Below are 13,256 nucleotides of genomic sequence, written 5' to 3'. Positions count from 1 at the left end.
TTGATAAATCCAAGTGGTTTGCATTAAAAAAAGATATCTAGTCTATGGTATCGAATTAAGTATCAACTATCCCAAAAACCGATATGATATCATCAGCAACAATCAGTATCGTATCATCTGACTGAAATACCCATGATTTTCTTAAAATGATAGATTTTTTGACATTTTTACCAATGATCCTTATCATTCAACAGATACAAGATATGGACAATCTAATACCGACACCTAAAATCAAACCATGTTCCAAGTAGAAGATGTGAATTGAAAAGCAAACAGACAGAACCCATCAATAACTAAGACTTAAAAGCATCCAAAGACATGGGGTCACGCAGCTCGTGTACTCATATAATTAAGAAATAGGTGGTGTCTTTTGGCACTTGATATTCGTGTCCTAATTCGAGTTTGCGTGTCCCGCATATGCCTGTGTTTGATTGAAGAATGATTAAAAGAAAATGACATTTCACCTCGGCACATGTTAGTCTCCTATGTTTCAAAATTTGTTCACAATTCAATGTTTCTAAACTGAAGACCAGTGTCCACCATTACAAATTAGGGCATGCAATCAATATCACACAAACCGGTTGGGGTCTTGGGGAGAACGGAATGGAACTTTCAACTGTGGAAGGGGCATGTGGCGGTAAAGCAATAACAGAGAATTCATGACTCCATACAAGTAACCAGCTTTTTGTAAGTTATGGGCTGAGATAAGGAATGGGACGCATCGATCCGGCGCATGTTAGATGTGTGCTGTGGATAAACATTCACGCTTGGCTTTCAAAATCCAGAACGAACAAAAAAGATTAATTAAATAATTTTCTGGTTAATGGGATATTTCAATTAGGGAAGAAAATACAAAATCGATTCAGATCTTACGGTTAAAGATGATCGGTAGAAACGATATGAACGGCACCATAATCTTTTTTGGTTAATTTGCAGATTTGGACTATCATGGCGGTTGCTTCTTCGCCGGAGAGTCCCGTCGACTTGCTGGAATCTCTCGAGCGAGTAGACAAGTGCCGCCGTTGTCGTCGGAGTTCTCTTTTTAAGTCCTTCAAACGCCTGAAAGAGCCACGAGAGGTTGCTTCGTCGTCGTTTGAGCACCCAGTTCCTGTTTCCACCAACGCCCTATCATTGTTTGAGTGGGAAGCCACGTAGCCGTAATCATACTGCAATGGAGAAGAATATCCGCAGTTGAAACGAAGAAACAGAAATTTATGTCGGATAATCCTTTGAAAAAAATTTAGCGGAAACAGTTCAAATATGATTTTGCCGTGAACTTGTAAAATCGAGATAATAGCAGTAAAAACTTGAATCAATCAGAGTTTCAAAAAATACATTTTATGTTTATTTTCTGTTCGAATTCAACTAAGATTCTAAAATATAGAGCGCCAATAAGGAAATGGAAGCAAATATGTACACACTTGACAACCAAGATCTGCATTCTCACACATCATTTTTAATGAAAACAACGTCATTGATTCATTGATTCTGCAATACCTCTATCGCGGCCGTTATTTGAAGACTCATTCACTAATTGAAGAATTCGTGACAGGTGGAGTCGGAGTGGAAGACCAGGGGACGACTTGATTCTCCCCATCTTCTTCGTCGCCGTCGCCGTCGCCGCCATCTTCAACATCATCAATATCATCGCCATCATCATCATCATCATCATATTCTTCTGGTTCTTTTTCAATCTCATCGTTACCGCCATTTGCTCCTTGACCTTCTTCGTCTACTTCGTCTCTCTCAACCCTGCTATTACTGTTATATGCACATCTCTTGCAAATCGAGACCGTCGGTTCAAGCTTTGCTCCCGAAGCTTTCCATGGCGTCGTCGATTGACAGACATGGCAAAGCAGACTCCTAGGATGCCTAGCGACAAGGAAGTTGGCACAGTGAACCTTCACATCACAGTCCCAACACAAGTTCGCTTCATCGGATTCGCAATACATTCGTGCCGGATATTTACAGAGCTCACATTTTTTCATCTCTAAACTCTAATTTTTTCAAGAATCTCAAAGGTCTTCTTTCCTTAGTTTTCCTGCAACTCCGTCAGGATTAATGAAATAACCGAAAAATGATACCTAGAGAATCCAGAGACATGGAAAAAGAAATTAAACGGTGCTACTTGAGCCAATGTATACAAATCACCGTTCTTTTGATTTAAATCATGGAAATACCTGTTTCTTGACTGAGAGAAGGATAGAGGATATTCTTGTCAATTTACTCACTTTACACCCTCTGCCCTCCCCAAGCAGGACTCTAAAAGTCTTAACCTTATATGGCCTCGGCTTTTGCGTCCACGAAACGTCTTCTAGCCGGCTCAGTTACACTGCCACGTGTCAGTTAGGCAGGTGACTAGCTTTCTGCACTTGTTTTCGGCGCGAATATTTTTCCTGATGGTCACCCAACCTTGACCGTTGGATCCTCAGTTGTCCACGTGTCGTGTTCTGCAGGTAGCAAAACAAGGAAAAACAGGGATGGGAAAAACAGAGGATTTTTTTCCATTCTTTAGTGGATAGAATCACCTAAGTAAGCAAGGATTCTTTCAAGTGGATCCTACACCATCCTCTGGCCATGTGAATACCTGAGGTACTGGTGGGCCCTGCCTCACTATTATGCGAGTTGCTCCATATTTTATTATTTTAGTATATATGGCGCAACGTTTCATATTTTGGTAAATGGCACTGCGTATTTTACTTCCCTTCACTCAGCCGAGGTAACAACTCCTTTGCGGATTTCCTTGCCTGTGGAGTTCTCAAGCACAGGCTTTCTCATGTTTGGTGGTCTCACCCATCATCTTTCTTTGTAAATCACCATTTGGTCTCTTGCCAACGCCTTGTAAGGTCGTTTTTCTTTTAATAAATTTTGTTTCTGTCCCAAAATAAAAAATGTTCCCTACATGAAATTCCTCACATCAAGGGAATGAAATCTCAGATAGGGGTTTAAACGGATTGGACGTAGATCGAATTTGGATCAAATGTGTTCGGATCTAGATATAGATACTGCTAAATGAATGCAGATGCAAATCGAATTCGGATTTTTAACTATCGATTTATTCTCTGAATTATGTAAGTTTTAACTCTTCCTCATTCTCTAGAACCTGTTTAAACTTCAAAAACCCTCAAAATTATTAATTAATTATTTAATCGAATTAGATAATTAATGTTCCAGATAATTTGGATTTTAATCCGGATACCCTTTGATTGGATAAGGATACCTCTAAACGAATATGCATGTGAATTCAAATTCAAATTTGAATTCGAATTCGACTATCTATTTACATCCCTAATCTTAGAGGTACATGTGAAAAATTCACCTTGGGTGGTATTTTCAAACCTACCCCTGTGATTTTATTCCCTTGGCTATTACCATAGGGTTACAGTTACTTTGATGCCACTCAGGCAGTCGTGAAATTTTTTCCTTGGAGAAGGAAGAAAGAGGGCAGTGTTGGGTTGCTTTATGTCTGTTCGAACAAGAAGAAGTGGAGGTGATGAAGAAAAAGGAAAAGATTGATGAACCAATTGATAGTGAAAAATGGTATTTTAGGTATTTTAAATTAGTAAGAGAGAAGGAGAGAGTAAAACTTTATTTATAGGGAAGTATAAAAAAATATGTTTCAAGTAGAAGAATTGAAGTAAATATAGGCTAAGTGATTGAAGTAAATATAGGCTAAGTGTAGCAGAGTGATAGTAATTCTCCCGTATTTCAGTAGTCTTTTCCTCGTAGTATTTTCATAGTCTTCTCCTTCTAGGATCAAACAGGTGGAAGTATCGTAGCGCCAACGATGCCAGAACTGAATTTTTTTATTTTATTTTATGTAATCCGTAATCTCTATTGGCTTTCTCAAGATTGCTGACGTGGCATGCCAACATGATGTTTCCGAGGTGGCATGCATTGAATGTTACCTTCACAATCTCTGTATTGATGACATGGAATCTCAATCTCATGTATTTTTTCTGGAGAACGGATTAGGTTCACGTACGAGAATGTTTTTGTATGCTCTTAGTTCGTGGATTTAGAATTTATTTTCACTCTCTCTTCAGTTAATAGATTTCAAATCCACGGATACGAGAACATTCTCGTACGTGAACCTGATCTAGGGGGTGAGATTTCTTTCTCCTCAGAGAAAGTAACCAAATTCAATCCTAGCGGCTATACCTGCCACAAGGTACACTGGAGCCATGGAAACTTTATTGATGTTATAAGTGTTTTTTTTTTCTTTCTTGTTGATCGTTACCTACAGTTGGAGTGTCAAATGGTCGGTTTCGCTAAGTTTATTGATTGGGTTGTGATGAGCCAAAATATGTCCCCTTCCTTAGCATGACTGAAGCATGTATGCAAACCTGAACAGAAGACTAATCGGCCACCTCGGCCTCTCCTCGTGTCGAGCAGCCACCTCGGGCTTTCCTCGTGCAGACCAGCCACCTTGGCCCTCCATCAGGCCGTGCTGCTATCTTGGCATCTCATCAGCCGTGCTACCACCTCGGGCCTCCATCAGGCCGTACTACCACCTCGGCCCTCCATCAGACCGTGCTGCCACCTCGGCATCTCATCAGGCTGTGCTACCACATTGGCCTCTCCTCGTGCCGAGCAACAACCTCGACCTCTCCTTATGCCAACCAGTCACCTCGGCTCAGCCCAGTCAAGTAAGGCACCCATAAATGTGCACACATCCACTCCTACATTTAAGGGATGTGATCCCTAATTATGGGGGCAGGACTCTATCCACTACACGTCATCAGAGGCATCCACCCCACTCACGACTTGCACTCCGAGATCAAAGGGGAATATTCCCAGAACATGCCCTGGAACCCAAAATATTCCCAGAATCACAGAGCCACTTCCCTCAAGGGCTACGCCTAAACTAGACTCTCCACAAACGCCCCTCCTTCTCTTTCCATCAGCAACCTATAAATACCAAGGTAAGCCTCTATAATGAGAGATGGATCACTCACTTCTTTTATTGGAAAAGCTCTCTTAATCATCTGCTGTGGAAAGATCTGACTTAGGCATCGGAGAGTCCCCTATCGGGTCAGTCTGGCTCTCCCTTATCTTCTCTTCTGTGTAGGTCAGCTAAAGCACCAGGAACTACAGGGAAGATCATCCGATCAATTTTTACCGCATCAGATTGGCGCCGTCCGTGGGAAACAGTTACAAAAAGTCACATTGGACCAATGCAATTAAGGAGTGAGAAGGTCGTTTCTTCTACGACAACATGAGTAAGATCCACCCACGAGTTACCACTTGGATGTCTCTATTCACCACCAATGGCAGAGCAGGAGAATGTCCCAGTAGAGACCCCTCCACGAGGACCCCAACAAACCAGGCCTGATGCGCAAGTTGCCCAGGGAGAGGGGGATCAGCGCGAGCAAAACCCTCAACTATCTCGTCATGTCCCATCATCTCGGGTAACTCACCCAAACATGGAAGAGCAGATACAGAGCTTGCAGCTACAAGTGTTAGCAACAAACACACTGATGCGGGACTTCATACGTCAGTTCAACTTGGCACTTCTAGTGCCACAGACTAGTTCAGATCAGTCGCCTAGGCCTGTTCCGGGCAGACAACTCAACGACGAATCTCCTGACAATAGTGTCACCCCTTAATCAACTGTAAGGAGGGGGTTGGCCAGAACGTCATGCACTATTTATTCGGTACCACCCCTCTCTCCTACCGAGGAGTGTAGGCAAGGTCCCGTTCCTGCCCAGAACAGAAGAGCTCATCGTTCCGTGCATCACCGGAGTCCAGAGACACATGATGCCCATAGATCCCCACCCCAGGTAGGAAGATGCCAGCTGTCTCCTCAAAGACTCACTAGAAGCGTGCATCCATACAGAGAAGAACGTGAAAACTCCCAGAGGACTGCTTGGCAAGATTAACCCCATAGGTGTCAAACCTCGCCATCAAGCCGACCAGTGGCACACCATGGCAAGGCCAGGATCGGCCTGGTGGTCACCAAGGTAGAGGAAGAAACCCCAGAAGAGGTGAAAGGGCACACCGATCCCTGAATCACCGAGTCGAGGAGAGAAGGGATGACCTGGAGAGCCGCATCCCACACCTCACTGAGCAAGCAGAAGGAATGTAGAGGCAAAGGCACCCAGCCGACATAACTGTAACTCTGGCCCATAATGCACTATCCGACGAATTGATAGACATCGAGCTGCCCCTAAATTTTATGATACCCGTCTTCAATGGATATGATGGCACCACAGATCCCTATGATCATTTGCTGTATTACAGCTCGGTCATGGCGATTCATGGTAGGTCAGACGCCGTTCTCTGTCGAGCCTTCGCAGCCTCATTAAAAGGAGCAGTGCTGGTATGGATGTCGAACATGCAGCCCCGGTCCATCCGCAGCTATGAAGAGCTGACAAGAGCGTTCCTCACACGTTTTCAAGCAAGTATGAAGCAGAAGCAAACTACGTAAAACGTGATGAACATGAGACAGGGAGCAAGAGAGACTATAAGAGAGTTCTTTGCCCGATTCACCAAGGCGACACTGGAGGTAAAAAACTTACCGGAAGGAGTGGCATATAGCACGTTGTGCAACGGGGTAATGCACCCTAATCTGGTCCAGTCTCTGACCTTGACTTGCCAGAAACATCAATATACTATGAAGCTTCTCCCAAATATCTGGCTCTTCTAAGGAAACAAAGACCTTAACAACTAAGGCATAAAGACCAGGCTATAGCTCGGCAGCATCTAAGACCGAGCTATAGCTCGGCATCATTTAAGACCGAGGTACAAGCTCGGCAGCATCTAAGATCGAGCTCAAGCTCGGCACTATCAAGACCAGACCCTAGTTTGGCAACTCAAGCCCTTATGCATTAAGGCATTCAAGCTCGAGCCTCGGCTCGGCACCTCAAGCCCTTACTCATTAAGGCATGCAAGCCCGAGCCCCGGCTCGGCACCTCAAGCCCTAATGCATAAAGGCATCCAAACCCGAGCCCCGGCTCAGCACCTCAAGACCTTACTCATTAAGGCATGCAAGCCTGAGCCCCGGCTTGGCACCTTAAGACCTTACTCATTAAGACATGCAAGCCCAAGCCCCAGCTCAACACCTCAAACCCTTACGCACAAAGACATGCAAGCCCGAGCACGGCTTGGCACCTTAAGACCTTACGCATTAAGGCGTGCAAGCTCGAGCCCCAGTTTGGCACCTCAAGCCCTTACGCACTAAGGCATATAAGACCGAGCACAGATCGACACCTCCAGCCCTTATGCACTAAGGCATGCAAGCTCGAGCACGGCTCGGCACCTTAAGACCTTACACATTAAGGCGTGCAAGCCCGAGCCCCGGCTCGACACCTCAAGCCCTTATGCACTAAGGCATGTAAGCCCGAGCACGGCTCGACACCTCGAGACCTTACGCATTAAGGCGTGCTCAAGCCCGAGCCCCAGCTCGGCACCTCAAGCCCTTATGCACTAAGGCATGCAAGCCCGAGCACGGATCGAAACCTCAAGCCCTTATGCATTAAGGCATGTAAGCTTGAGCACGGCTCGCACCTCAAGACCTTACGCATTAAGGCGTGCAAGCTTGAGCCCTAGCTCAGCACCTCAAGCCTGTAAGCCCGAGCACGGCTCAGTACCTCAAGACCTTACGTATTAAGGCGTGCAAGCCCGAGCCCCAGCTCGGCACCTCAAGCCCTTACGCACTAAGACATGCAAGCCCAAGCCCCGGCTTGGCACCTCAAGCCCTTACGCACTAAGGCATGCAACCCAAGCCCCAGCTTGGCACCTCAAGACCTTACACACTAAAGCATGCAAGTCCGAGCCCCAACTCGGCACTACAAAACACCTTAACACAAGGCACCCTCTAAGACCGAGCCCAAGCTCGGCACCCCTCTGGCTAGGCCCAGGCTTGGCACCTCAAGAGCTCATAAGCTAGACATGGAAGATCAATTCTGAGCTCAACTAGGAAACAGAGCCACACTTAGATAGTTGTACTGATCCTTATTCTTCCAATTGTTACTCATTTCGATCCGGTTCAAAGTACAAGAAAATAAAGAAAGAAGCACAAGAATGCTGAGAGTTGAAGACATCAAAACAAATTTTTCATTCATCAAAAAAGGAGAAAAAACCTTCAAAGTACATCACTCCCGAAGGAGACATCTAAATAAAAAAAAATATATATATATATACAAGGCTAATCTTGGGGGGCTAATCCATGGGCCTAGCTCTTCACTTGGCTATCCTTCGAGTCGGGTCACCTCTTCACTGATGTTGATCAATCCGTCGAGCTGTACCAAAGTTGCAGGGGCGGGAACGCACTACTTATTGTCCATCAGATTGTAGCTTGGCATCTTGCTCAGGATGAATCGGATTGCATTGTCCGAGCCGACCTGAAACGAAGCAATGTTAACGTCAACCAACCACTTCTGATGGGCCTAGGGGTTCAACCACCTCGTTGGCCCCCATCTTGGCCCAGCGTTGCCTTTCTAGCTGGCAGCTGCGAGATCCTCCTCCTTTTTGCTAGTGCCTTGAGTCTCGGACAACTCATCTTAGAGAACATCATTCTCCTTCATCAAGTTGCTGTTGGCGTTGAACTACTTAGCAACCTCCTGTTCTAGCTCTCCAGTTATCAACTCGACATCATTGGCACAGACCTCCTAAGATCTGGCCATTTTCTTCTCAACCTCTAGTTGGCCTGTGATCTTGTGCGGCTCCCCATAAAGGCGCTTTGCCTCCTCCTTCGCCTTTGAACAAGTGATAGTCACGTCCTTGAACCGTTAAGCAGCCTCGACTGAGAAAGTGAAGCAGCGCATTTCGCACCAAGTAGACAACGCACGTTGTACGAAAGTCGAGATCGAATTAAATGCTCTAACAGATCGATCTGAACTGCTAGAGCGGGGGGCTGGTGATAAGGCAAAATATGTCCCCTTCCTCAGCACGGCTGAAGGGTGTATGCAAACCTGAACAGAAGACTGACCTGCAACCTCAGCTTCTCCTTGTGTCGAGCAGCCACCTCAGCCTCTCCTCATGCAAACCAGCCACCTCAGCCCTCCATTAGGCCATGCTGCCACCTCAGCATCTCATTAGGCCATGCTACCACCTCAGCCTCTCCTCGTACCGAGTAGCCACCTCAGCCTCTCCTCATGCCAATTAGTCACCTCGGCTCGACCGACTTGTCCCCACGGCTTGACCGGCCTATCACCTCGGCTCGGCCCAGTCAAGTAAGGCACTCAAAAACGTGCACACATCCACTCCTACATTCAAGGGACGTGATCCCTGATCATGGGGGCAAGACTCTACCCACTACACGTTATCAGAGGCATCCACCCCTCTCACGACTTGCACCTCCGAGATCAAAGGGGAATATTCCCAGAACATGCCCTGGAACCTGAAATATTCCTAGAATCATATAGCCACTTCCTTCAATAACTCTACGCCTAAACTGGACTCTCCACAGACGTCCCTCCTTCTCTCTCCATCAGCAGTCTATAAATACCAAGGTAAGCCTCCATCATAAAGGATGGATCACTCACTTCTTTTACTGGAAAAGCTCTCTTGAGCATCTGCTGTGAAAATATCTGACTTAGGCATCGGAGAGTCCCCTGTCAGGTCAGCCCGGCTCTCCCCTGTTTTCTCTTCTGTGCAGGTCGGCTAAAGCACTAGGAACTGCAGAGAAGATCATCCGGTCAATTTTTACCGCATCATGTTGAATCGATTTCGGGCTAAGAAAAGGAAAGATCTAAATCAATCCATTAAGGAACTTTGATTTTCGATCAGTTTCAATTTTGGTTTAATGTAATTTCAATTTATTTTGGGTTTTCAATTTTGAATTAGTACTGGCTTAGATTGATTTTATTTTGAGCTAGAACCACAATGAAATTTTTCATCAATCATAACCTATAGAGAGGAAAGATTTGACAAAAATACTTTAAACTTGCAATAAAATCATTATAAGGAAAGATAACTAATATTGAAACCAATGGATAACTATTTACTAAGAAGATAACTAATTTTGAAATTAAAAAATAAATCTTACTATCAAACCATTCATTTAACTATCCAACTAATTTTATATAATGAATAAGGAGATCAATAGAACTATTGTTACAATTTTAAAATAAATTTTCCTATTCATAACCTCTCATTCATTTATTTATAACAATTCCCCTTACGGCAAATTTTTTTTTTTACTAATATTGTGAAAAAGGGATGATTAATTGACCTATTCATAACCTCATAAGCAAATTTTTTTATTGGTTTCATTCCGTTCAAGTTCGATATGGATATTGATAGGTTTGGCCTGATCCGTTTTTCATCAAATCCCATCATACCTCGTCCAAAACCAATCCAGTAAGGATCGGTTTGATTCGATTTGATTTTTTTGGATCGGTTTCAGTCAATTTTTTTGATTCGGGCTAGGTTTTGACACCCTTGCCTACACTTAAGGAAGAATAGAATTTAGTTGTTGCCTAGCCACAACTAGGGGTGCAATAGGGCTGGGTTGGGCTAGGGTTCTCTTAACTGGGCCTAAACCCACCCTGACCCTGACCTTGACTCAGGGCCGCAAAACTTCAACCCAGGCCCAACTCTTACCTGCACTGATTGGCCCTAATTTTTTAGGGTCAGGCTGGGATGACCCTGATTGACCCTAACCCTAACCCTAACCTTGACCCTGATTGATACTGACCCTGACCCTTACCCTGACCCTAGCCCTTACCCATGCTGATTGGCCTTGATTTTTCAGGGTCGAGACGCGATGACCCTGATTGACCCTAACCCTGACCCTGATTAAACTCGACCCCGACCCTAACCTTGACCCTGCAAAATATGAAATAACTAAAAAATAAAAAAAATATTTATAATAAAGAGGAGATAAAAAAACACAAAGTCACAAATTACTTGTCATTGTCATGAAGAGGACATCCTAAAGCAAATATTCAAATAATATAAATAACTCCAACTATTCTGGTAAACAAAGAAGAGATCATCCTAAGAAAGCAAATAATTCAAAATTTTTTAATTATTTGTCTTGATAAACAAAGAGATCATCTTAATAAGGCAAACAATATGAATATCTCAAAACTCTTTTCATGTTAAACAAAAAGGAGAACATCCTAAGAAAACAAAAAATCCAAAGTCAAACATTAGGGGCAAAAAAAGGACCCGGGAGGATCAAAATCAAGGCCTAAATTCAGGGTAAAATAAATTAGGGCCGGGTTTAGGGCGGGTTGGGTGGGCCAAAGACATCAACCCTAACCAGCCCTGACCCTGACTCAGGGTCGGGCCAGCCATTAGGGTCAAAATTTTTAAGTCAGTACTTGTTTGGGATCAAGGCTGGCCAAGGGCGGGTTCGGGCCGTTAGGGCCATACTTGCACCCCTAGCTACAACCCTTGTGGTAGGCAAAAAAATAGAATCTTAAAGGGCATTTTAGAAAACATAAAAACCTAGGAGGGTATTTCCTAGGTTTTTGTGAACCCTAGGGAAAAGTGAATTATTCATTTTCTTTGGTTCATAGCAAGGGTTCCAAATAAAAATTTTCCCTTATAATGGTGAGGGAGGAGAGACTCTGGGACAGCAGATCAGGTTCACGTACGGAAATGTATGAGAACAACCTTGGTTTGTGGTTTTAGAACCAATTTTCTCTCTCTTCATTGAATAAATTATAAATCCATGGACAAGGGATGTATGAGAACATTCTGAACCTGATCCATTCACGAGAGTTTGGATTGTCTAACATTGTCCAATGAACATCGGACGTCTAGTAGTTGGACACGCCTAGTGCTAAAGAGGATCCATTGACGGAAGTTCTCATGAATGTGGACTTGGCACATCACAACTTCACTAACTACACTTGGCAATTGTCCTTATCACGTTTTTATTAATGGGAGAAAGAACACACCTTAGCGCCTTCTCTCTGCCTTTTATTTATTTATTTTTGGTACAGCTCTCTGCCTTTCATTTGAGAGAGAGAGAGAGAGAAAGAGAGAGATGTGCTAACGGGCATTCGCACACACACAACAGCCTTCCATGGTAGGCCATAGTGTACGACAAGGGACAAATCATGGGACCAACGTGCAGCAGCGCAGCACATATACACTTAAATCAGAATAACTTTAACACGATACTTAATCACGGGCATTCGCACACACACAACAGCCTTCCATGGTAGGCCATAGTGTACGACAAGGGACAAATCATGGGACCAACGTGCAGCAGCGCAGCACATATACACTTAAATCAGAATAACTTTAACACGATACTTAATCAATGGTTTAGATTGAGGCCTCAACATAGGTTCGATCTGGGCCGAGTTCAGGCCTGATAATCTCAACCCAATATTAGTCACGATACTTAATCAATGGCTTTGATTGAAGCCTCAACATAGGTTGGACCTAGCCCGAGCTCAGGCCTGAAAGTCTCAACCCAATGTTAGTCCATCGGTTGAAAAGCTTGGTCCATGCCTTAATTTTTCACAGTATGGGTTTGAACGGGCTTGGGTTCTAACGACAATGGGTAAATGGTCATTCTCAAAAAATGGATGAATGAGGTAAAAAGTCGTCGACAGCAGGGTTCGAACCTGCGCGGGCGTAGCCCAACAGATTTCAAGTCTGTCTCCTTAACCACTCGGACATATCGACCTGACGGATATTAGGTTTCAAACTCTATTTTCCTATCTAAGTTAGAATCAAACATCCATTGCAGAAATTTGAGTAAAACAAGGCTTGTTTGGTTGCAAGGGAAATGAAATTTTTTTAAATTTAAAAATAATACATTTTTGTTGGTAATAATAATCATTAATTCATTATTCCACATGGTTATATCTTTTTTGGTAGCATTATACATCGTTATGATTATGATTATGATTATTATTATTTTTTTATCTTCTATCCTATCATGCGTCATTGGTCAATGGTCACTTATTCCTACACACAACACACCTACTCACCTGAATATGTTAGGGTTTGATCCATGACCTCCTCCCCTAGGTGTCGGCTCTTCAAGCCAAATCTGTCACTACTAGGCTAAAATAATGTCCATACATCGTTATAATTATCATTAACTCCTATTTGGTTGTAAAAAAAAAAAAAATTATTTTACATCTACATCCCTTGGATTTGAAAAAGTAAAATAAAAATGACATCTAAAATTCATCATTATAATATGATAATCAATTTAAATAATTTATAGAACCATGCTCACATGTTGGATAATGATAACCAAACTTTCCATTTTAGGTTAAATTTGTTTCATTTCCTTTATTTTTTGATTTTTCTCATTAGTTCACTCTCCCACCAAAAAA

The 13,256-nt window shown here is 43.5% G+C and overlaps 1 protein-coding gene and 1 non-coding gene across 4 annotated transcripts; both read right to left on the bottom strand.

Annotated features, from left to right (window-relative positions):
* Positions 1-486: 486 nt before the first annotated feature.
* LOC122094267 lies at positions 487-2,246 on the bottom strand. Of its 3 annotated transcripts, XR_006144704.1 has the most exons (3): positions 2,181-2,246; positions 1,498-2,041; positions 487-1,166 (listed from the first exon to the last, which is right to left on the bottom strand). XR_006144704.1 is itself a non-coding variant. In XM_042665020.1 (2 exons), exons 1-2 carry the CDS (start codon positions 1,709-1,711, stop codon positions 876-878), a joined length of 447 nt encoding a protein of 148 aa, XP_042520954.1. In that variant the 5' UTR covers positions 1,712-2,166; the 3' UTR covers positions 487-875. The 3 variants fall into 3 exon arrangements, 2 of the variants coding, with proteins under 2 accessions (XP_042520954.1, XP_042520955.1); XM_042665020.1 differs by lacking the exon at positions 2,181-2,246 and having other exon boundaries at positions 487-1,108; positions 1,498-2,166; XM_042665021.1 differs by lacking the exon at positions 2,181-2,246 and having other exon boundaries at positions 1,498-2,161.
* A 10,266-nt stretch (positions 2,247-12,512) lies between these two features.
* TRNAS-UGA lies at positions 12,513-12,594 on the bottom strand. The gene has a single exon. It is a non-coding gene; the product is annotated as a tRNA-Ser (tRNA).
* Positions 12,595-13,256: the final 662 nt, after the last annotated feature.

Source organism: Macadamia integrifolia, chromosome 11 (genome assembly GCF_013358625.1).
Source record: "Macadamia integrifolia cultivar HAES 741 chromosome 11, SCU_Mint_v3, whole genome shotgun sequence".
NCBI lineage: Eukaryota > Viridiplantae > Streptophyta > Magnoliopsida > Proteales > Proteaceae > Macadamia > Macadamia integrifolia.
This window is presented reverse-complemented; position numbering and strand designations above follow the sequence as displayed.

Bases quoted from the DNA above. Each gene is read 5' to 3' on its own strand.
- LOC122094267 (XM_042665020.1), bottom strand. From the start codon at position 1,711: ATGGCGGTAACGATGAGATTGAAAAAGAACCAGAAGAATATGATGATG. The intron at 1,109-1,497 runs GTATTGCAGAAT...TGGTGGAAACAG, and splicing joins AAATAACGGCCGCGATAGAG to GAACTGGGTGCTCAAACGAC.